At 46.1% G+C, this 24,117-nt stretch overlaps 1 protein-coding gene across 1 annotated transcript in view; it reads left to right on the forward strand.

Moving 5' to 3' along the window:
• Positions 1-23,852, forward strand: part of kiaa1549la (KIAA1549-like a) — a 38,763-nt gene extending 14,911 nt beyond the window's left edge. Inside the window, 23 exon segments of the mRNA XM_048257292.1 lie at positions 2,693-3,067; positions 3,597-4,316; positions 4,711-4,826; positions 5,547-5,769; positions 6,234-6,367; positions 6,585-6,753; positions 7,422-7,481; positions 8,063-8,214; positions 8,500-8,671; positions 9,534-9,694; positions 9,921-9,956; positions 12,027-12,217; positions 14,109-14,233; positions 15,230-15,354; positions 16,031-16,287; positions 16,956-17,088; positions 18,507-18,968; positions 19,349-19,455; positions 19,941-20,083; positions 20,331-20,440; positions 20,442-20,489; positions 20,861-20,935; positions 21,426-23,852. Of these exon segments, the coding sequence (XP_048113249.1) occupies positions 2,693-3,067; positions 3,597-4,316; positions 4,711-4,826; positions 5,547-5,769; positions 6,234-6,367; positions 6,585-6,753; positions 7,422-7,481; positions 8,063-8,214; positions 8,500-8,671; positions 9,534-9,694; positions 9,921-9,956; positions 12,027-12,217; positions 14,109-14,233; positions 15,230-15,354; positions 16,031-16,287; positions 16,956-17,088; positions 18,507-18,968; positions 19,349-19,455; positions 19,941-20,083; positions 20,331-20,440; positions 20,442-20,489; positions 20,861-20,890 (4,049 nt within the window). The 3' untranslated portion in view covers positions 20,891-20,935; positions 21,426-23,852.
• Positions 23,853-24,117: the final 265 nt, after the last annotated feature.

Below are 24,117 nucleotides of genomic sequence, written 5' to 3' on the forward strand. Positions count from 1 at the left end.
TACAACATAAATTGTCAATAGGCTATGCTGGCGACACAAATAAAATCTCCTTTGGAAACCAATGGCTTACGCCTTACAGTATCAAGCGAACTTAAACTGCCATATCGTGGCGAAAAGTTGTAATAAAATTCACGAGCTCCATGAGTCAAAGAAAAGCTAAATGAAGTAGCCACTTCTAAATGGGACCCACTACACAGTAGCTTAAGGTGTGTTGCTAAAGCAGCCATAATGAAATGAAGGTGTCATTGTTTGGATACTTCACACACACGTGCTTTTTAATTTCACAGACTACAACTACCAAGCTGGAATCAAAGCACATCGATTCCCCTCTCACACCCTGCACGCACTTAAAACAAAATAAACAGGCGTCTCAGTCTCACGCATGTATAGGCAAAACTGTATCAGACCGGTGTTACATGGCAACTGGCACCCATGTTAACTGGCTGCGTTGGTGGGACGTTCACGAAATGATGACGCTTTGACAGATGTGGCGGCTTGCAGATTTGTCACTTTCTGATGGAAACTGGAGATGGAACAAATACAAATATGCATGACATATTTAAATGTAAAATTGTCTGTAAATGCAGCTACATGCACTGGACCATGAATATGCCACCAAAAACATAAATACAAATAGCCTAATAATAACTCGTGGGTATCGAACCTGCTTCCTAAATGAAACCACTTAGGCTACATGATAATCATTCATCTACGTACTTGCGCCACGAACCAGCTGACAAGTGATTGTGAAATTTATTTGACTTAATTAGTATACAATTTGAAGAAGTCAGCTGATGATTGTAGCAAGTTAACATGCATGGCTGATGGTGTTGTCTTGCTACAGCAGTTGCCCAAGCCAGTAGGTCTTCAAAGTATCATGGTTAAGTTTTCAAACATTTCACTGACTGCTGGTCAGGCTCTCTGTGGCCACCTAGTACCTGTAGCCTAAATTGAGGAAGCGTTGCTGGTCTAAAAATAAATAAATAATAATAAAAAAAAACGTGTAATGAGGAGGATTGAACCCATGTTGACTGTGTGAAAAAGCAATAGGCTATATAATAATTAACCTGTTGCGCACAGGCATGAACGTGTGAATTGGGAAATAAAATATCAATAAAATATCAAACCCATGTTTACATGTCAGCAACATGAACGTTAATTAAGAGTTTTGACTCTCCCCTGTCGCAAAATTTTGTGTAAAATATGGACACGTTATAGACTTCTCCTGCCCATTGCAGTGTGGGTTTCAATGCCTGTGTTTCATGAACTGAATTCTTAAAAGAATAGGCTAAACAAAAGGATACACAACACAAGGATACACATTTTTATTTGATTTATTTGCTGATTTATTTGCTCTACAGACACTTCAGGTAGGGGCGGCCACAGCCTAACCTCAGTGAAACATTTGTAAAACTTAACCATGATACTTTGAAGGCCTACTAAATGGCTTTGGCAACGGTAGCATGATAACGTGGTAGCCAGATAACAGGAACAGCTATGTTAACTTGTTACAATTATCATAACGTTAGCTGACTTCTTTTAATCATACAACTGAAGTCAATTTCTGTGAGTGCTGTCAGCTGGCTCGTGGCGCAAGTTGATAGACGTCTGATTACCAAGCAGGTCAATTTATTCGTGGTTCAATACCCACCTGAAGTTAATTTATGCTATTTAGGTGTTTGTTTTTTGGGTGGCATATTCATGGTCCAGTGCATGTAGTACTACATACAATTTTGACTTTTAAACATGTCATGCATATTTGTGTGCGTCTCTAGTATCAGAAAGTGACATTTCATGTGAACATCTTCCTATCCTTTTTAGACGTTCTCTGCGGTTAACTACAGTCCTTGTAGGAAGCGTCCATTGTTTTTCCAACCCCCTTTTAACTTCCAACAAAATTACGTCTCACTGCAACGTTGCGCCATCTAGTGGACAAACGACTACTTATCGCCAATACTGGAAATGCAGCCATGATGATGATGAATATTTATTTTGGCTTTCTTTTGTAATTATGGATCGGCTGTTCTAATACCGATAGTATGTGGGTGCCTGTGTGTGTGTACATGTGTGTGCACCGCCATCTACAGGCCAATGAGTGTACAGTCACTAAATGTACACATAACCTAATTTTTTTTAGACCCCCCCATGGATGAAATTCTACGAAACTTGGCATACCCCCAGAGAATGCCAGGTCAATCATACACATACAATTTGGTGCAGTTCTGAACATCTTAACTGAAGATAGGGGCGATTAAAGCAGAATAATATTGCATTTTCATTTTTTACCGGGGGGTGCAAATCACAAATGAGTGATTATAGGCCAGGTTGATGTGGGCCCTTGAGATCAACATACCATAAAAGATTCTTCATCCTCAGTGCCACGGTTCAGGTAGTTATATAGGAAAAACTGCTTAGTGTGGTTAGTGTCCCCCGGGGACGAAACAAAATTTTTCCGTAAAAGTCTATTGGGGCTACATACCCACCAAATTTCATGTGCCCCGGTGGTTCGGTGTCCCGGGTATCGTTGACCAAAAATTCAGGAAGTAGATGACGAAAAAAAACAAAAAAAAACTTTGACAATCATATATGACCGCTTCGCTAGCGGCGGTCATAATAAGTCCCTGGTGGTTTGACCTCCTTGATGATTATGTGTAGCTAAATGCTAATGCTCGGCTCTTTTGTCGTTTGTCAGACACGGGACGCTACGAGTCCTTGGGCCAGTCGGCTCTGCAGCGAGAACCGTCCGGTGCCTCCAACGTGTCGGCCACCTTGGCTTCGGTGGTGGAGGTGTCTTCAGCGACGGCGGAGGTGTCTCCATCAGCTGCAGGTGAGGATGATGTGGCCAGGTCTGTCGGGAGCGTCCGACAGGAGGCCGTCTACTTATCGCCCGTGCTCACTCTGGCGGCCGGGACTGACACAGAGCCTCGAGCATTAGTGCAGTCGCTCCCCACCTCGCTCGGCAACAGTGGCCAACCGACCAATCGGAAACCCGCAGAAGAGCCCGCCAAAAACACAGACCCTCCGTCCACGGCCCCCAAGGGAAATAACATTGCTGTCACCAGTTCAGGTAAAGCAGGAACTTAGGAGTTTGAACACTTCACTTTCACTTTGCTTTCAACACTTCACCACACTTCCCTACTAGTGCTGTCATGAAAATGGTATCGATCATTCCATTCATTAGTAAGTGAGGATGAGTAATGAGTAGGCCTAGGCTATATTAATGAGTAATGGCTATTGAGTAGGCTAAACGATGGCAAGGACAGCTAAGTCTTCAATGTACAAATGTATGTCAATAGACTAAATAGTGCTTTAAATAGGGATCAGTTATCATGTGGAATATGTAAACTCATGATTATAGTGGCTGTGAGGATTCTAAGTAGGCTACTGATACTACATCTAATGCCAGACTATATCAAATAGTCCCATTCTTTTAATATGATGTGTTGGCATCTGTTACTGATTGTACAGATTGTGCAGACCAACCTTTCTCTTATATCTGATACAATTGTCTAGCACCTGTGGATTACTTTTTTGGATGTGCGTCCCACCATCTTTCTAATATTTCATATTTCTGTCATTTCGGTCATCATTTGCAGAGGAGGTACTTGATTACCCACGAAATCCTGACCTGCCTACCTCCTCACTGGCCTCCCTCTTGGACCTGGAGGAGACGGACACATCCCCGCTGGTCAGCGCGGTGAGCTCCCTCTCCCCGGGCCTGTGGAATAGCACCTCTCCTGCTGCAGGGGCGAACACAACCTCGCCCACGACCGCGTCTCCAAGCGGCCCAGACACTGTGACCACTGATAGTCTCCAGCTCACGACCGTCACCACAACGACCGTGACACCCCTGACTGTCGCCACAACGACTGTGACGCCCTCAAGCGATGCCACGCCATTGAAAGAAGTTGAGAAGGCAACGGAGGACGCCATGACAAGGACGATGACGGTCCTGCCTTCCACGACCACAGAGCAGGTGTCTACCTCTGCTAAAACCACCGCCGTGGCAACTGATCCCATCACGACCAAGCCACCAACGACACTACCACCAACAACAACAACAACCACGACCACAACAACAACAACAACAACAACAACAACAGCACCAACAACAACAACAACAACAACAACAACAACAGCTCCACCTCCGACCACCCTGTTGACGACAACAACTACGACCACTACCAGTGCTCCAACCACAACAACGAGCGGGACTGTGAAAAACATCCCAGGACCTACCTCCGATGGCACCACCTTCACCTCTGACAATGCACCTCTACCTTGCAACATCACTGAACGGATGTTAGTTAAAACAGGTAGAAAAAGCAAGCCTTTCCTCCACTCTTATCAACATCTAGTAGCAATGGTATTTTTCCACAGTTGCCTCAATGGGTTTGTATACCTGTGGTCATGATGGAGCAGTGTAGCATGTCTCCTTCCTTTGATAAATGTAACATGTAGATACATTGAGGTACAGAAGGTATTAAAGGACGTCATCTTGGGCTTTTGGAGACACTTATCAACATTTTTTTTACATTTGTCGACCAAACAGCTAATCCAGTGCTCCAGAAAAAATACTGTTAGATTAATCAATTATGAAAATGAGTTAGTTAGTTGCAGCATTAATTGTATACATAATTTAGCACTCTGTACCTACATCTTAATAGACTCTGATGTAATTGACTGCCTTCTCTTTCTCCACCCCCTCAGTTTTGTCCATTCAGATGACGCGGAACAGGCTGGAGCACCCCATGAAACTGAACCTGCTGAAAGGCCTCTCCCAGGCGCTACAGAAGGCCCTCAATGACAGCGACATACGAGTGCAGGTTGGCATGCCTTATACCAGATTGGGTGTGTTGAGGTGTGTTGGTGGGAGGAATATGTTTTTAAACTGGGTTGTCTGTGGAACAATAAAAATAATAATAGCATGGGATTCGCAGTCTGTGAGGTCGAAGTCCACTATGACTCCTTCATTTTGACCATGTGTCATTTTTAAGATGAGTCTGTGTGTTTTAAGGGGCTGGTCTAACAGCAACCCACCACTCAAGTGACTCAGTGCCACAGTTGTACCAGTCTGTTGTTTTTTTATCTCTCTTTCTCTCTCTGTCTCTCTCTCTCTCTGTCTCTCTCTCTCTCTCCGTCTATCTGTGTCAGTGTTTAGCTCAGTATCTTGCTTTCTCTTCTCCATCTCCCCCATCGCTGTCCATCTCAGCATGAGCACATATATTATTATAGAGCCCGTGGTGGCCAGCGGGGGTCTGTGTAAACAACTAGCTGCATAGTTAGAGGGACCGGAGCAAATAAACCTTTTTTTGTTTGTTCTTTGAGTGGTCAAGGGGGTAAAATTATTTTTTTGCTCAGCGTTCACTGGTTCAGTAGATATGTAAGATCTGCATGGTTGCCAGATGAAATCATAAAAAGCAACTTTTACTTTTATTTATTTATTTTTATTTTGCAGACAGTTCTCTTTCCAAACCTAACACCTGTTCTCCATCTACCAGCTGTGTGTTTATTTTTTAATTATTATTTTTTCTGTCTCTATGCAGATTGAGAAGGAGGTGTGCAACACCTCCAATGTGACTCTGGGCTACTATGTGGCGAGTGACAAGACTGTGTACATAGCATCAGTGGTGGTGGATGCCCTGAACGCATATGGCTTCGACAAGCTGCTCACGGACATACGGCAGCATGTCCCTGTGGTGGAGGCCATGCTCCTTCCTGTCGACCCCTGGCTGGACAGCCCAGGAGTACACCTGCAGCTGAGAACCGGTGAGCCGTGCATCATGGGAATTTTGACTTTGCCTTATGCTTACTCATGTAGGATATGTGCAGTATAAGTACAACAACAACAGGGCAGCCGTGGCCTACTGGTTAGCGATTTGGACTTGTAGCCGGAGGGTTGCCAGTTCGAACCCCGACCAGTAGGCACGGCTGAAGTGCTCTTGAGCAAGGCACCTAACCTCTCGCTGCTCCCAGAGCGCCGCTGTAGCAGGCAGCTCACTGGGATTAGTGTGTGCTTCTGTTCACTGTGTGCTGAGTTTGTTTCACTAATTCACGGATTGGGATAAATACAGAGACCAAATTTCCCTCACGGGATCAAAAGAGTATATATGTATATATATATATATATATATATATATATATATTTATACTTATATAAGCTGTTTTACCTCAAAAGAGTATACTTATACTTATACTTACAAATGTAAACAAATGACTCTTTCCCTGTTCAGTCCTGAGGTTTGTCAGCTCAACAGACAAAATTAGGTCTTGCAGCTTCACGCAAATGATGGAGCAACGTTTGGAGAGCGCTCTCGCCGAGGCGCAGGACAAAGGAGAGAACACCTATGGCTCCCTCACGGTGGAGGTATGAAATGCCGCCACGGTTATCGTGGATCAGAGATAGACTCGCTATCGAAATACAGAGGTCCAGCCATAACATCACGATTAATAATGCAGAGTTGAAAAGGCCTAGAATGATTTAATAAGTAATAGCTAATTAGTAATTCATCTCTCCATTAGTAATGCATAGAGATATCTCCATATTTCATATCTTCAGAGTGTCTTCTCCTCTGCTCCTCTAGATCCAGGGGGCGTACCAGGCAGAGGGGTCACCCTCGGTGTACCTCATCTATGTCGTCCGGAATGGGAGCTCCATCCTCAACGGCACCGTCTCCAGTGGTCTCCTCAACCAGCTGACTGCAGAGGTGGTGGGCTACTTCCTGTTGTATCCACCACTGATCATCGCTGAACGTGAGTATCACACATCTCTAGGAGGAAGTTTCAGCATAGGAATGTGTAATCAGTGTGTTTAATTACTTTTACATTTTAAAATGACTAAATTAAAGAGCAATTATGCCACGCATATTCATCTACCCCTTATGGTGTGTATCCTGCTGTTTTACTCCCTATTGTGCTATTCCATTGCAAAATGTATTTAAGATTGCTTTTTGTGCCATAATTCTACAACAATTAATTGAGCCGATGCTTGCATTGCAGAACAAAGGTGTTCCAGTCTTTAAAACTTGTATTGCGCCGTGTGGCTTGCATGATGGTTTTATTGCGCCTTTAATGGCCTTGCAGACTGCTCGCTAGACGTATAGTTGAGCACATGGATTGTTTACGGTCCCAAGTGGCCGTGCCATATCTGCACCAGTGAGCAGAAGCACTTAACGCCTGCTCCCTCAGTGACAAACTCAGCTGTCACAACTGAATCACAAGTCACTTCCATCGCACTTTATACACGCACATTTGAGTCTATTGCCTCGTTTGGTCTGTTTTGGCCATTTATCTTATTCAAATGGCAGCCTTGCAATTTTGTGAGCGGTGTAAAAACCATTCGAGTTAGCGGTGATGGAAGACCTGTGAGGGGAAAATCCAGCATGTTCATCCTTTTTCTATGTTTTTGTCTCTGTCTGCAGCCCTGGAATACCACAACCTCAACACCTCCGTGGCCACTAGAGAATACTGGGTAATCACAGGTAAAACAGCAAGCTACTGCGATGCTTTGTTAGAACAGCTTATAGCCAGCTTCAGCGATTCGGTAATGGGTTATGTAATGAATGGGCCCCCTCGGCCGTTCCAGTATATTTTTGAAAGCTGTAAACTCTTTGAGAGCTTCTCTTCTTTCTCCCCTTCCTCAAGTATTGATACATTATTCAGTGCAGCCTGACATCTGCTTCTGAGAGATCACATCAGATCAGAGTGCGGGTGCGAGAGAGTGTGGTCTCTCTCTCTCTCTCCCTCTCTTGCCTGCTGCAAGGCTCCTCGCTTCGCCCCTCTATATCACTGTCAGGGGAAGAGACGGAGGAACAAGCTGCTGCCAAGGTCATCGCCGCCCGTAATGGCTGCTTCTGGGGGCTTGGAAATCACAGACAGATAATCAGAGTTTGGTTTCGACTTTTTCCATTTACTCTCCCTCTGTATTTTTTTTTCTCTCCTTGTTTTTCTGGCAACTCTCTCCCTCCCTCCCTCTCTTTTTTCTCTCTCTCTCTTTCTCTCTCTCTCTCTCTCTCTCTGTCTCTCTTTCCTCCCTCCCCGGCCCCCGGCCCTGCCTCTGCAGTAATTCAGGACGTGGACAGCTCCACTCTGGAGGCGAGCTATCAGAGCTTTGCCAGTTTAATGGAGCAGCGTCTGGCCGAGCTCTTCCTGGTGGCCAGCCGTCACGGCCTGCGCTTCAGGAGAGCAGCCACTGTCGAAGGGTACACTGTCCAGGTACTGTGAGGTTACAAGCCCTTCCATATATCACACGCTGAAACGAGACGGACTCTCCATTTTATGAAAGGAAAATCCTAATATACTATAGCCTACAGCAAATGCCTCAGGATTAGTCTGTCAGCCTACTCTGTATTTAGTTTTTGTAAGCAGGGTAAATGTGCTGAAAAAAAACGGATGAGTTAAATTAGTTCAAATTAAAAATAGCTAAACAATTTGTTACAGATGTCCTGAATTTTTTGACAAGAGTTTAAAGGACAATTTTAATTAAATTCCTTTTTGTAGATGGTTAACATACGGCGGCTCCCTGGCCCAAAGAATCCCGCCGAGATGACCTACTACGTCCAGCTGGATGGTGTGCCAATCACTGGCACCTCTACAGCCAAGACCTTGAACACGGTGGACTCACAGACCATGGCGCTCACCCTGGGCTACTTCGTCCAGCTGCAGGCAGACCGTACGCACCCCCCCCGCCCATCAGACGCACACACACACACACATGCACACACACACACACACACACACACACACACACACACACACACACATACACACATACACACACACACACACACACTCACACAAATCACCCTTTTATTGCTTTAGCCTGATTTGTCAGCCTGGCTCACGCTGTCGTCAACAGCCTCTGTGCAAGAGAAGCTCAGCCATTCCCTCCCTCCCTTCTTCTCCTCCCTCCCTTGCTCCCTCGCTCCCTCATTCACAAACAGCTGTGGGGAGTGTGGACTCTCCGTGCCTCATCCCCAGGATGTAGAGCAAACAGCGCCCAGGTTTACACACAGCCTCAGTGGGGGGCTTCTACGGCGGCTGGACCAACATGGAGAGAAAGCTCAGGCCTTGTCGACTTAACCATAGGCAGCAAGGCCCTAATCCCTCAGATAAAGTGAACACAAACGCTGGACTTCTGGCCCATAATGAGCTATCCAAAGTGAAGGAGTGAGACAGTGAGGCAGAGAGAGAGAGAGAGAAGGAGCGAGAGAGATGGAGAGAGAGAGAAAGAAAGTTAGATAGACAGAGAAACAGAGAAAGAGAGAGAGAAAGAGATAGAGAGAGAGAAACAGAGAGAAAGAGAATGAAGGAAAGATGCATATGAAAAGAGAGCAAAAGAGTCAGACAGATCAAGATGGCTTGTGACCATGAACCTGAATTACAGCTCTCAGAGCCCTAAAAGCTTTGCCGCTTTAGTATTATGGGGCTGGCGGAGATCTCCAATAATCCACTAAATGAGTGGCTGTTTGATGTGGCTCCATGTGGCGTGTGTGTGAGCTGTAATGTTCGCTCGTGTCGTCTGCCTCCGACAGCCGTGGTGAAAAGCCTGCCGAGCAACCTGTGGATCATGGCGGTGTTGACGCCCGTCTCCCTGGTGATGGTCCTTATCGTCATGGCGGTGGCCCTCGTGTGCCGCAGGAACCGGTCCGTCTTCAAGACCAGCGCCTTCCGGGGCTTCCACCCACGTACCAAGGTGTGCATCTTCATTTGTTGTGGCATGTCTTCTCCTGAACATCCATGCATGATCATTTTTAACAAAGTTATGTGAGATTGGCGCCCTTTAATTGGAAGCCACAGCATAACATTCAAGCCATCCAGTCTCCTGTGTGTGTGTGTGTGTGTGTGTGTGTGTGTGGGTGTGTGTGTGTGTGTGTGTGTGTATGAACTAAAAATGGCTCTTTACTCATTTTCTCGTTCAGACATCATATCGGAGGGAGGGCAGTTATCACCACCAGGTATTGATCTCTGTGTCTCTGACTCAGTGCATGTGTCTGCAGTGCATGGAGCTACTGTAAAGTTTAGACATCAGTCGTCTGTTCACTGTGCCTGGGGGAAATCAGCCAGTTGGGGGAAGGATGAAGAGGGGGAGGAGGAGGAGGAGGAGGAGGAGAACGGGGGGGGTTGGGGGTCAGCTCGATCAATAGGGTGCTAGATACACCGTGCTCTTAATTCACAACCCAGAGCCATGAGCTCTACTCATTGGGCTTTTGGACCTATCTGTGTCAGTGTATCAGGGATGCATTAGGATTGTTTTAGATGATTCGGTCTTTCAATAGCTGCAGAGCTGACGCATGTTCTCAGAAATGACTGTGAAAGACTGGTCAAGGGCAGATATTCTTGTAAAGTCAGCAAGACATTGTGGTTCAGATTTATGGTTGCTCTTGCCGTCGAAGTGCTCTTTTAGGTATGCAAAGTTCTCTGCATGAATATTCATTCGTGAATATTCATGAACAAGTATGTGAGCATACGTTTTGGGATTGTGTTAATTTGATATGAAATGTGAAGTCTGTTGTTATTATAATAATTTTGATCCCCTTTGATCTCCGTCCCAGTCATCCCTTCAAGGGCCTTCTTTTACTTCTTTAACATAATGGATCAACCACACTTATCACCGTATTTTAGCCCACCATTTTATCTTGAATAGCTTTCAACTAAGCAGCTATATTTCAGGCAAAGCAGAATTGTAGAATACAGCACATGTCCTAAAGTAAGGTCAATATTAGTGGTTGGATTATGTATTTGCAGAGTATCAGCTTGTTGTTACACATCTGCATCGTTAGTATTGGTATATGTAAAATACAATGTTAATATAAAAATGTTATGTAAAAAGGTTATACAACAGACTAACCTGCATTGGGGGTGGATCTAATGAACTCCATATACCTACTAAACCTCATTCACATTAAGACCACAAAAGCTTCAAATCAATGTGTCCCGTCAGGTCAGCTGTGTTTGTGTGTGCTTTATTGATTGCCTTGTCAATTGGTTTGCTTGTCAGGTACCTTCTTTTGTTCTGTGCTGTGATGAAATACACATTTATATTCCTCAAATCCTGTAGTGCTTCGGGGAGATACAGTCAGGGCCACTTCATTTGCCCTTCTCCCAGCAGACTCTGCTCAACCATCCTCCAATTACTCAAGTTAGATTCTGGTAATAATTGGGACCTAATATGGACCTTCCTGGAGCTCAAATTAACTGCCCACAATGACCTCACAGCTCCAGGTACAGCTTGTGATAGCCTACATTTTTAAATGGTGTTAAGTAACCGAGTGTCTCCTCTGAGTTCTGACTTGGGTGGAGCACTGAGCCTAGCACGGCTCTCTTTCTCTCTGTGAAGTCAAGGTCAGACGATGGCTTGGCCGCGCCCGGCTCTGCCGGCCAGAGCCGCTAATGGAGCACAATGGAGTGGGCCGTTGTGTCCCTGGCCTGACCGTTACTCCATTCGGGCTAAATATAGGAGAACATTACTCTCACCGAGGTGAAGGAGTGGTGACCGTGTATTGATTCCTGCAGCCGATTGTGTCGTGTTGTTTTTTTTTTTTTTTTTTACGCAGCACACAGCTAGGCTTCGCTTGAGTGGGCTTGACTGTTCGAGCACTCCAGCATGCAATGTGCATCTCCTCCCCTATTTACTTGTTGTTCAGTATAATCTATCATGCATTCACAAAATAGGATGAGAAAAAGAAGAGCAACAATGATCAAGATGCATCAAGATGGAAATAAACTTCCCTGATCCATTATTTAACACTTTTGGTGCTAAATGTGAATGTGTGCCTCATATACGTTTCAGTGTTTAGTGTAACTATACTCTATATAGCGTGTGAAATGTGGAGTGCTTGAACAGACCAGAGGGGCATGAATAAGTCAGTGTAGAGACCCTTGACTGGCTGCTGCTGATGGATATGAAATGCACCCCCCCCACACACACACACACACACACATACTCCCCCACCCGCCACGCCATCATCAAGTTGCTCTCACTCCCTGTGTCCTGGGCTGACTCTTCCTCCGCCTGTGTATCGCAGCCAGTGCAGGGCTTCGACTACGCCAAGAAGCACATGGGCCGACCGGGCGAGGAGCCTCTGTCCGTCACCAAGGAGACGCTGGTGCTGTCCCTGCCTGTGCGGGACGCGCCCTTGGCTGCGCAGGACAGGGCGGGGCACCCGGACGCCGGCACGGCCTCCAAGAGACCGCAGTCCACCGAGATGCAGAGGAGGTGAGCAGCACAAACACATGCAGAATACGAAAGCAGCAGCAGTTGCTATCCGCCGGAGAAGCTTGCACTGTTCGAATTAAAATAAGAAATAAAAAGCAGCACATTTGCCCACCTACACAGATCGCTCTCATATCTAGAGATAAACCATTCAAAAGCTTAGTACATTCAGCACCCGAAGCATTATTTATATATTTCTTTTCTCCAAAGTGTGTATCCGCACACACATGCTCATTAACAATAACTCAGATGCACACACACACACACACAGATTTGAAGGCTTCCTCATTGCCATGTAACTAAATTATTTCCTTCACGCTCTGCAGCATAAATCAAACCTCCCAAGGTCTTTTTTTCTTCTAGTTCTTCCTCCTCTTTCTCTTTGAATTCGGAATGCGTTAAAATGCAAATCACGCTCGGAGGGAAATTTTTCAAGCAATAAACTGCGCCCGGCTCTCTCTCAGTGGCCCCTGGCATCAGGGAAGGAGAGTCAGAGACAGAAACAACCCAAAACGGAAGAGAGAGAGAAAGAGAGAGAGAGAGAGAGAGAAGTGCCGGTAGCACCCAGCAGCTCAAGGTCAATCAAAGCTCCGCTGCGACACATCCTCGGCCCGTCCTCATGTCATATTGATATCGCCGGGGCACGTTGCTGGCCCGATGACAGTCTGCCGCGGTGATCAGTGATCCCTGAAGTTATTGCAGCAGCCACTGCTGGAGTCGGAGCGTGTCTCGCTCACAGTCACTCACGCTGCTCACTCGGGGAGCGCTGCTGTGATCACCAGGAATACAAATGCAGGCACCGCGGCTGATACTGCCACCACTGCTGCTACTGCCACTGCCTGCCAATGCCAGCGCTCGTCATGCTCAGGAGCAGAACGACAAGACCAAAGGAGTGTAATTGTTTCAAAGGAGATCAACAGTGGTAAATGGCTTTGAGAGCAGCCAGTGAAAAATGAGTAATGAAAAAACACAAATATGCGCATGCAGACAGTCACTAATGCACATGTGCATATGCACATACACATTCACTCATAAACGCAAGCACAGACATGCAAACATAAACACTACCACACAAACACATGTGCCCACACACTCACACACACACACACACACACAAAACAAACACACGCGCACACAAAGAGGGAAAAACAAAGCAAGCGGCTTGGCGTGGCGAGAGTATCTGAGGTTGCCAGCAGCGTCCAAGTCATGTATGATTCAGGGCGCCCGTGGGCCTCACAGAGGATGTGGAGCTGTGCCCTCCTGTCTGCCCGGGTTAGGCTTTAAGATACAGCCCAGGGGCTCCACAGTCATGCCAACGCCTCAGATAGGAGAGCCAAAGCTGGAGTAGGAGCTGAAGAGGAGGAGGAGGGGGTTGCAGGGGTTCATGTGTGCCCACCAACACCAATACTGGCAATTAACAAATGGTAATCTCTGATGTGGGGTGGAAGGTGGTCTCAAAGCGTAGGAGTATTTCTGCATTTGAAATCAGGCTGTTGTTTAAAACAGTAGCCTAGTTTTTTTTAGCATGCTGTGGTGGTAGGCAGACTATCTTCTGGTCTTATTTAAGGGGAGCAGAGGGCTGAAACCTGGGAGGTGTTTTGCCTTGGCACTGCCACTTTGTCCCTGGGACAGTGCCAGTGGTGCCACTTTAGCATCTGCTCTCCCTGCTTGGGGCTACCTTGTTAGGTGTGTGTGTGGGGGGGGGAGTAGCAGCTGAACCTGTGGAGGTGTTAGTGTCACGCGCTGTGCCATGCCGCTAGCCAGTTGGGGGTGCATTTCTGCAGGCGTCTATTAACCCTAACAATCCGCATGATAACCAAAAGCAAGGGGAAAAAATGAAAGAAGAGACAAGCTTTTTCACCACTGTATCTGTTGCCATGGTTACCCACTGCAGGTTGCCAAGCGAGGACGGCTCTGTCTCCAGCAACGAGTCAGGGAAGCTGAACACGGGCAGGAGCTCGTCGGCAAGGAGGGCTGCAGCATCAAAGGGCAGCAAGGTGGACGCGCACACAAGGACCGGTGAGGAAAGGCTGACCAAACTTTCCCGGTGGCAGTCCACACTAGCCATCACTCTCTCAAACTCACACCCAGCCATTAATGAATAAACATGCTCTCAATGTATATGCACTGAGTTCTCTTTCATAACACAAGTGCACTGACTCAGGCGAAAACACCCATCTCCCATTCTCACACTATATCTCACACACCTCAGCTCAGGTGAGACAGGTTTCATGAACAATACACCTGCCTGTCTGCTCTCTCAGGTGATGTAAGAGCAGGAGAAGGGTCTCTTGTTTTTTGCGCCGTTGATGCAGGTTGCCAGGTGTGAAGCGAGAGACGTTTGTTCTCACCTGCAGCCCTGAAGCAACACTTGGCCTGCCCTGGCTGTGAGCTTTGGTAAAAATAGGAAACGAAAATGCTCAGCAAGCAACGCAGTCCATCAGCGTGTGTGTATGTGCGTTTATCATACAGTACACACAAATAAACACACATACACACATGCACACACACTACCACACAAACACACACTCATAGACGCACACACACACACACACACACACACACACACACACACACAGACAGAGGAAGCTGCAAAGCTACATTTATCATTTAAGGCCTATCTGAGAGTTCTATTCAGCTGAAGGGATTGCTGTAATTAAATATTGATTTGACAGTACAGTGTGAGGGTCTTTAAGGGAGTAAAGTTTGCCTGGTACTCTTTGGGCCCTCTGAGCTGTAATGCGGGTCTTCACTCTGAGGACTCACCCCCCCCCCCTCTCTCTCCACCTCTCCCCCCCTCTCTCTCCCTCTCCCTCTTTCTTTGAGGATACAGATACACTCTTTCCCTCTCTCTCCCCCTCTCTATCTTTCTCTGCCTCCCTCTATCTCTCTCTCCCTTTCTTTCTCTGCATCTCTCCCTCTCCTTCTTTCTCTCTCTCTCTCTGTCTCTCTTTCTTTCTCTCTTTGACTGAGAATATTCTCTCTCTCTGACGGACAGTGCTCTCTCGTCCACAGAGCACTACGACTCCCTGACCGGCTCACTCCGACTCATCTCCATCAAACCCATGGCCGCCCCGCCCACCTACTCCTATCCGGTCTCATCCAATCACAGCCAAGACTCAGTCATGCTCAACGGCGAGGTGAGTCTAAAGTGCTCCTCTATCACCATGGAGACTAAGATGGCCTCATCGAAAAGTGCATTCAAAAAAGGAAGTAGCTGAGGAGAAAAAAAAAGTTGGTTTATTTATACCTGACCAGAAAGCCAAAACAGTAGCAGCAGTAGCAAGCAGTATCAACTCTGCCTGTCTCAGATGCCTCAGAGATACAAACTCTGCAAGAAAGGAAAGAAAACTTCACTGTTACAGACAGATAAAAACAGCCTCTGCAACATGGTTTTCCTGTATGGTGACTGTATTTGTGCGTGCAGAGATTTTTTGGATCACTGGTGGATAGAGAAGCCAGGGGAAAGGGATTAGGAAACATCTATTTTACATTTCCTTTTTCCTTTTTTGTGCGCAGCACTTTGATGTGTGCTGTTGTCATCAAAGCTCCCTCTCTGATAGTCAAGCGCCAGCTGCTTCTGTCTGTATCCCAGTATCCCCAGGTCCTAGGCACAAGATGCACTCACACACACACACACATATATGCACACACACACACACACACACACACACACACACACACACACACACACACATACACGCATACACACAAACAGGCACTACCATCACACTCTCCCACCCACACACAAAAAGATGTTGTTGTACTTCAGCCCAGTCTGACACCTCATTGCCTCCTTCTGCTCCGGTTCCTCAGGCGAATATGGGCCTGAAGCAGAAGTCGGACATCGAGCACTACCGCAACAAGCTGCGGCTCAAAGCCAAGCGGAAAGGCTACAGCGAGGCCGGCGTCAGCACCAGCAGCAGCAGCGGGGGCAGTGGCCACGCCTACAACCACCGCGACAGAGACCGGGACCGGCTGAGACGAGACAACGGGCCCCTGGACCTGGAGGACGCGATCGGCCCCGCTGCAGACGAACGGAACCCGTCCACCTACATGAAATACCGCCGGAGGTGCGTGCCAAGGGGGAAAGACGGGCGGCCAAAGCACTGTCAGATTCCCTTCTTTGGAGGGAGGAAGATTGGCTGCTGTGCTTTATCTGTCAAGGCCTGAAACTGATTCAAGAAATAATAGTCCCCAGTGGTGTTTCGTGTCAGTGTCTACAACTGAAAAGCTAGAAAGGCAGAGCCCTTCAAAGTCTAGACAGTGTGTGTGTGTGTGTGTGTGTGTGTGTGTGTGTGTGTGTGTGTGTGTGTGTGTGTGTGTGTGCGAAACAAAAAACATTGGAGGATCTTCCAATCCTCAGTGAGCTATAAATGGTGCTTCTGACAAGGTGATGAAGGCCAATTTTGTGTTCATTTGAAAATGGCTCTGCTGAATGTGGGCCATTCTCTCTAGCCCACTCCAGCTCTATTTATTCTATACAAAAGATGTGTCCGTGGTGCTATATTTACTCTCCTAAGAAATGTTCAATGTAATGTGCAGCAGCAGCTGTTGATAGATAGATAGATAGATAGATAGATACTTTATTGATCCCCAAGGGGAAATTCAAGTTGTGAGGGGAAAGCTGGGGTGACATAAAATGACAACAATGATGATGGTTTTGAAAGTGTCAGTAACACATGATGTTTGCGTGAACATATGTCGCTTATAATATTACTGCATGCGGATATCTCTCCAGTGACTCCCACACCAGGGATCCGTCCTACTGGAGCAGGCAGTCTCTGAACAGCGTAAGTCCAGTGGAGACGGAGATGGACCTGCTGGTGATGAGAGAGAGGTCCAGGAGGGGCATCCGCAACAGTGGCTATGACGTGAGTGCCTCTTTTCTCTCCCAGATGACAGATTTACTGCTCTCTCCCTGCTGGACATAGTACTGCAGTTATGCAGTTAGACAGACAGATAACGGGAGAAAATGTTCTCAGACTCAAATTCTTCTTCACTGATTCTTCAGTTCACAGTAGAACAGAAGTGTCCTGTGAGTTTGCTTTACACAACTCTTTCTTGTCATATTCTACGCTTGCAGTGTAGATTATGGTGAGAGAGATAATGTAATATAATGCAACAACATATAGTGCAACATACAGTATGTCAATGAATGCATATATTTATGGTAGACATTGTCAATGCTGTTGCCTTGAGATAGCGAAACCCACATGCAGATATTGTAGCAAAACACAATGGTACTGCAGATATGGACATATCCATGACCAATGTAGTTGTCAGTGCCAGTTAACACATTAGCAATAGGACTCTGTTGCGTTATTGTCAGTTGTTTGTTCTCCTGTTCACACAAAAGCCATCTTTCACGTGATGGTTAAAACATTTTGTGCCAGTGGTAACCATAGCAGCAATAGTGATTGTCATGTTGTTTAGACTCTCACGACCCACAGTTGTAACAAATAGCACCGACTCGTTCTGCATTATGGAGAAATCAGAACGGTGGTGTTGTGGCCCTGTCCCAGTGACGGTGGCCTCGTTACCCTGCAGCGCTGCAGGGCGTTGTGATCAGAGTGCCCGAGCTGGTAGCCAGAGATAGGGCTCACTAAAGCTCTCGCTCTAATCGCCCGGCGAGCTTCGGCAAGCTCTGTGGCTGAAATGAAGCAGATTACCTACAGCCCCCTACTTTGAAATCCTCGCTCAGAACAGAGTGGCGCGGCCTCACTCAAAGTACTTGTCTCCTCTCCCCTCTCTCTCTCTCTCTCTCTCTCCACTCTCGCTCCCCTCTTCCCTCTCTCCTCTCCCCTCTCTCTCTCTCCTCTTCCCTCTCTCCTCTCCCCTCTCTCGCTCCCTCTCCCCTCTAAGCTCACTGCAGCACCTCGCTGCATCACAATGAATAGGAATGTAATTACGACCTTTTCAGACATTTAGATTGGAAACTCGATACAGTTTAGCAGTCCCAAATGTGCTGAGCTTTTAGACGGCAAACTGGCTACATGTGAGGTGTGTGTATATGTTTGTGTGTGCGTGTGGGTTTCCACCCCTGCCGGGTGTGTGTGCGTGTATGTGTGTATGTGCGTGCGTGTGTGTGTGTACTTGAATGTATAATTAAATATATACATATAATTGATGTGACATATAAATAAATAAGTATGCTCATGCATGCATGCGTGTTAGCGTCTGAGAGTCCTTGTGCTGCGGCTGCTGTCTATGCATTTAGCCATGTTGGGCCTCAAGAGGTGGATGCACGCACTGGTGTGTATGACTGTGTGTGCTGATATGTGTGTGTCAGGGTGAGCCCGAGCCCTTCGAGGAGACCGACGTGGACCGGCTGATGAGCTCGCTGGGCTTTGGCGGCGGAGTGGTCGGAGGCGTTGGGGCTGTGAGCGTGGGCGTGGGTGGGAAGGGCCACTCGGATTCCTCCACGCTGAGCTCGCAGCCCTCCATTGACGAGGTGCGGCAGCAGATGCATCTGCTCCTGGACAGCGCCTTCGGCCTGGCGCCCGCCGAACCCTCGGCCGTGGTGGCCTCCTCCTCCGCTGCCGCCGTCGGCGTGACCGCCAACGGGCACCCCCATCACCACCACCACCACCACCACCACCACGGCCAGCACAGCTCCTACGCCGCCCACCACACCAGCCCTTACGCGGATGGAGTGACCAGCGCCCCGGGGACCATGAACCACCCGGCCGCCGTCCTGCAGAGGGGCTCATCCTTTGAACCGGACATGCACCAATGTAGCCTGCCCAAACCAGTGAGAATTTTTATTGTGACGTTTTATCCATTTTACTATAGGGGTTCAGTGTGCAGAAATGATGTGATGCCAGATTTAGCAGTGAGCTACTGTAATTCACAGCTACGGTCACTGTCTGTCACCACCCTCTGGGAATGGATGAACTCCGTCTGACCTGTCATGGGTGTTATTTGTACTATGTGCATGGGATTCATTTGAAATCATTCTATTGTAAACGTATACTGTATATGAACCAGTATTGCCTTACAACTGTCTAAAGCAGTGTGGAGTACACATATAGCCTCTGGGGAGTTTTGGAGCTGCGCTTTCTATCTCTCTGGCGGTCAGACTGAGCACCATGTTGTTTGTGTTTTTCTGTACGGTCTGTTTGTCGGGAATCGGCGGAGCAGGGCTTCAGGTTCACCCAGCTTCCTGACATGGGTTTGGGCTCGCCACCCCCTCTAATCCCCGCCAGGCCTGGGCCCCCTCCTGGAACCTCCCTGAGGCGGTATGGCTCTCTTTCTCCTTCTCCCTCTCTCTCTGTCTCTCTCTCTCTCTCGCTTCTCTGTCTCCCCCTCTCTCTCACTCTCTGTCTCTGTCTCCCTCTCTTGCACACTCCATTGGAAAAACCACACACTAAATTCCCACTCTCTTATGTCCTCCCACATTAGAGATATGCATGTCTGCATTATATATTAATTGCCTCCATGCTATTCTTAAAGCTGCAAAGCTGGGGTGATGTTTTTTAACCCAGCCATGGTGCAACACAACAGTGTCGATAATGCTGGCAGCGTCTAGGTGTTATTCTCCCGCTGCAGCTCTGCAGTCAGGACCCAGCTGGGTAGCAGTGTGTGTGTGTGTGTGTGTGTGTGTGTGTGTGTTTGTGTGCGTGTGTGCGTGTGCGCACATGTGTGTACCGTGTCTGCCATCTAGTGGTGGCAGTGGTGACTGACGTCTCTGCCTCCTGTGGTCTGTCTCTCCTCCCTGCTGCAGCTCCACTCCCGACGTCAGCCTGAAGCCCAGAGTGTCTGAGGCGTCGGACCTGCCGAGTCAGCACAACGGAGCCCCCTACCTGCCACTGAACAGAGCACCCTTCCCTGCTGTCACTGTGGACCAGTCCTTGACAAGCTACTCAGGTCACACCAATAGTATGAGTACCTTTCATTGTGTATATGATGATAATAAAATAATAATGATGTTAATAACATAATAATAATAATTAGAATTATTATAATTCAAATGAAGCTGACATACCCTAGCTGAAATATTGAAGTTACACACTGATGGCAACCCGTAATGCTGAATGAAAATGCAGAAATGTATGTATGATTTCTTGTGTTTAGGCACTAAAATAACACCCTGTGTGTTTTAAAAACTGAGCAGGAAACCCAATGACAGCAGTCTACGCCATATCTGCCAACCGGCCCGGATACTCTGACTACTTTGTTGTCCCTCCGTCGTCATCTTACCGAAGCCCCTCCTGGATGTCCTACCCCCCCAGAGCCCGAGGATCTCACTCACCAGTGGAACGACACCGTAAAGGTGCGTCTCCCTCGCTCCCTCTCTCCCTTGGTCACTGTCTGTCGCTCTCCATTTTCATCACTCCATCTCTTTTCTTCTTTTCTTTCATGTGAGGAGAGCACATATTTTCCCTCTAGCCTCCCTTATTTAGTATGCCTACTCCCTTTATGACCTTTCAGAGATGCTGCTCCCCCATCATGTTCAATCTGTTCAGCCACCATGCACTCCTTTGCTTTTCCTAAACATGAGATGATGCAGACTGGATCTCTCTGCAGTAGGTCCATTCCAGTGTTAGGCTTCTTTCTTCACTCGCCTTGAAGCACCTTCAAAGCCTATGTCTGTTTACGTCTGCTGATCTGAGACAGTCTCTAAATCCTCTCTTCTATTCTCAGAACCAGTGTCACTTGGAGACCATCTGCTGAAGCGTGCCGGTCGCTAGCACAGAGAGGATATAACAAGACACCTGGGTGGGTGATAACCTTACTTTAATGAGTGTATTAGCATAGCCTTCCTCTCCAGCGTGTCATGTGTTTGAGGTTTGTTTATTAGCTGCTCTAAGATAGCACTCTGCATCCGTCTGCTAAACCTAAAGTCCTTTGAGGAGAGAGGTTGTGAAATGTAGTCTGTCTAATTTGATCTCAAGAGTAAGATAATGTTATGCTGTCTGCTGTCTCATTGCACCTATCGAAAGTTTCAGTAAATATGCTTTAACAAAGTCTTATAACTATTTAGTTTCTGCTGTCTCATTTCATCTGTGTTGGTCTGTGTATTTCCTGTAAGCTGGGCTTGCTACCAAAAAGCGATAAAGTTTAATTCAGGAGTAAAGTAGTTGAACTTTCTTTCAGTCAGAACAAATAAAAAGCCACCAGAACTTCAGTTTCTTTCTGTGGACCAGCTCATCTGTCAATCATTCATTGCAATATATTGGTAACTGTGATATTCTGTTTCCTTTTACAGTACACTACAAGGCCTCACTCCATCTGCGGAGCCCCAGAACAGTTTTACTGCTCTCTCTCGTTCTCTCTCTCTCTCTCGTTCTCTCTCTCTCTCTCTCAATCTCTCTCTCCCTCTGTCTCTCTCTTTCCCTCTCTCTCTGGCCTGGTTTGGTCCGCTCCCCTGTGGGGCCCCAGCGCTCCTCTCTGCCCTCGGCGCCTCACCTGCCCTGCCCAGCAGAGCCTTGTAGAACACACAGACGAAGCCATGTCCCAGCCTCTGCCTGGGCAACCTGTTGCGGCTGCTCACGCAGGCCAAACTGTGTTTTCTTTTATTCTTTATTGGCTTTTTCTCCCTTTTTTAATTTTCTGCTTTCTTGATTATTTGAATCTTTGAATAATTGATAGAAACAAGTGTATTTTTTCCAGTGATTTATTTTTTACTTTTGTCCTTTAACCTTCTTAGTTTCTAAGTGTTGGGTATCAGTGTACTTTATTGTGTTATTTGCTCTCATGCATTGCAATTTCTTCATGCAAAGGTAAATATTACAGGCTTACTGCAGGTGATACTTTTGTGCACTGAATTTGGAACAAGAAAAAGAAACATGGTGTCTGAGTAATAAGGTTCCTTGATCTGAAGAGAATGTTGCTAACATGCTAATAACATCCTCATAACCTCTCTCAGCCGCTTGTGATGTTAACGTCTCCATTTTGTCTTCTGCTGAAGAAACATGCTATTGTCTCGTTTTGTTTCATAAACTGCGCCAGTGGGATTGTGCCCTGCACCATTGTGATTTGGCTGTCTTTGAGACCTCTGTTCATGTTTAACAAGAATTGGGGGTAGGGGTGGGTGTATGGAGTGTTGAGGTGTTTTCTTTTCAGACGAGGGCTGATATTAACTAATGTGCTTTTCTGTACTCCTGCTCATTCGCCACAGGCGGGTGAAGCTTTTGTTTTCAACGTTCTGCCTTATATCTCAAAGGTACCAAAATGTAGATTACTAATTTCAGAGCCTATGGGATAGTGTTTTAGAAAAACAACCCTCTGAGACTGAACTTAAATCTTACCGTATACCAGCAATATATGAGATATCACGTTTCAAAGTCGTAATGATTAAAACTTGAATTTATTGCATAACTTTTACGACGACCCATGCAAATGTTAAATAGACAATTTGTGTTAAGAATAAAAGGGAAATTTAATGCCAACCAGAGGGCCTAATAAGTCAGGATACAGACCAGTTCCAGTGTTATGTGCAATGAGGAAAGTGCTTTCCATAAAGGTGAATACTGTGTTACAAAGTCTGCTTTTTTGGGCATGTGTTCTTTCAAGAACTAATGGTTTTTTGGATGCATGCTCTCTGAGAATGTTTCATGCCATGGCTCTGTATGCAAGATAGCTTTGGATGTGGAATCCACATTCCCATCTTTCTAGAGAGAAATGGAGATCCAGAGCTAGTGTTGTTAGTGTTACTACTCTCCCATGGGAGGTTGACTTCTCGTTTCGAAATGCCAGTATTCAAGATGAGAGTGTTTCCCCTCCACATAGGTATTCTTTTTTGTTTTTAAAGGGAATCATTGCCAGAAGCATTCTGCTCAGTGTCTTGGAATCTATTCCTGTGATCATCAATCTGTGATAGATTGAGTCTAAACTGGAAATTCTTCTTCATCTTATATGTTGTACTGTACTGTATATGGGATGTTTAGAAAAACAAATCTCGGTTATCTCTTTTGTAACTGGGTAGAGATGAGGCGGTGGTGCTTCGATGGTCACTATTGCTACTCAGTTTTATACTGTAAAATACTTTTCCTTTTTCCTTTCTGGACTATTTTTGTATTAATTAATTGGATAATTCGCTGACCCCCTTTCTTTTGAACAGGTAGCATTTCAACAGCGTTTGTTGCCTATTTGCAGTACAGTCATCTTACAAGGATATTATTTCAAAGTGTAAAAAACGGAAGTAGACCTTAGTGTGAACTTATGTGGGGAAAAAGAAATATGCTATGTATGTATTTCCACGACTCGTATATACTAAGATGTCAACCTTGATTTCCACACATTCATCTTTTAACAATCCCTTTTGCCAGATGTATATTTTCACCTAACAAATCTTGTAAAATTAACAGATGTGAAAACGTTGCTATTTACAAATCAACACAGATTTCTGTGTTGTCTCTATGTTTCAATATCATCTGTGATGCTATTCTCTCTCTCTCTCTCTCTCTCCCTCTCCCTCTCCCCCCTCTCTACTGTATCTATCTTTCACTTGTTCATTTTAACATGTAAATTAAAAAAAAATCCAATAATTTTACAACCAGTTACAGTCAGTTCCATTTGTGTTTTGAGACTCATTTTGTTTGGTTGAGTTACACATCAATGGAAATAAAACAAATATTACAGAAAGTATAATAAATTTGATCATTTAAAAATAATAATAAAAATGCTGAAAACATTTTTTCATGTGATGTGTTTCTTTATCAGATGACATAGGCAAGATTGCATGTCTCCAGTGTGCTATTTCCTTCAGATAGTGTCCACTGAGAAACAACTGCCCTCCAGCATCTACAAAGGAACAATTACTAAAAAACTTTTAGGCGTGGTAGATTAGGAAGTCTCAGGGGTATGAGCTAATTATTTGTTTAGAGGAGAGAAATATTGCTTATTTCTGCCAGAGGGAAATTGTATTTTAAACCAATAATTCAGCATTGCACTACACT

Source organism: Alosa alosa, chromosome 11 (genome assembly GCF_017589495.1).
Source record: "Alosa alosa isolate M-15738 ecotype Scorff River chromosome 11, AALO_Geno_1.1, whole genome shotgun sequence".
Lineage (NCBI taxonomy): Eukaryota > Metazoa > Chordata > Actinopteri > Clupeiformes > Clupeidae > Alosa > Alosa alosa.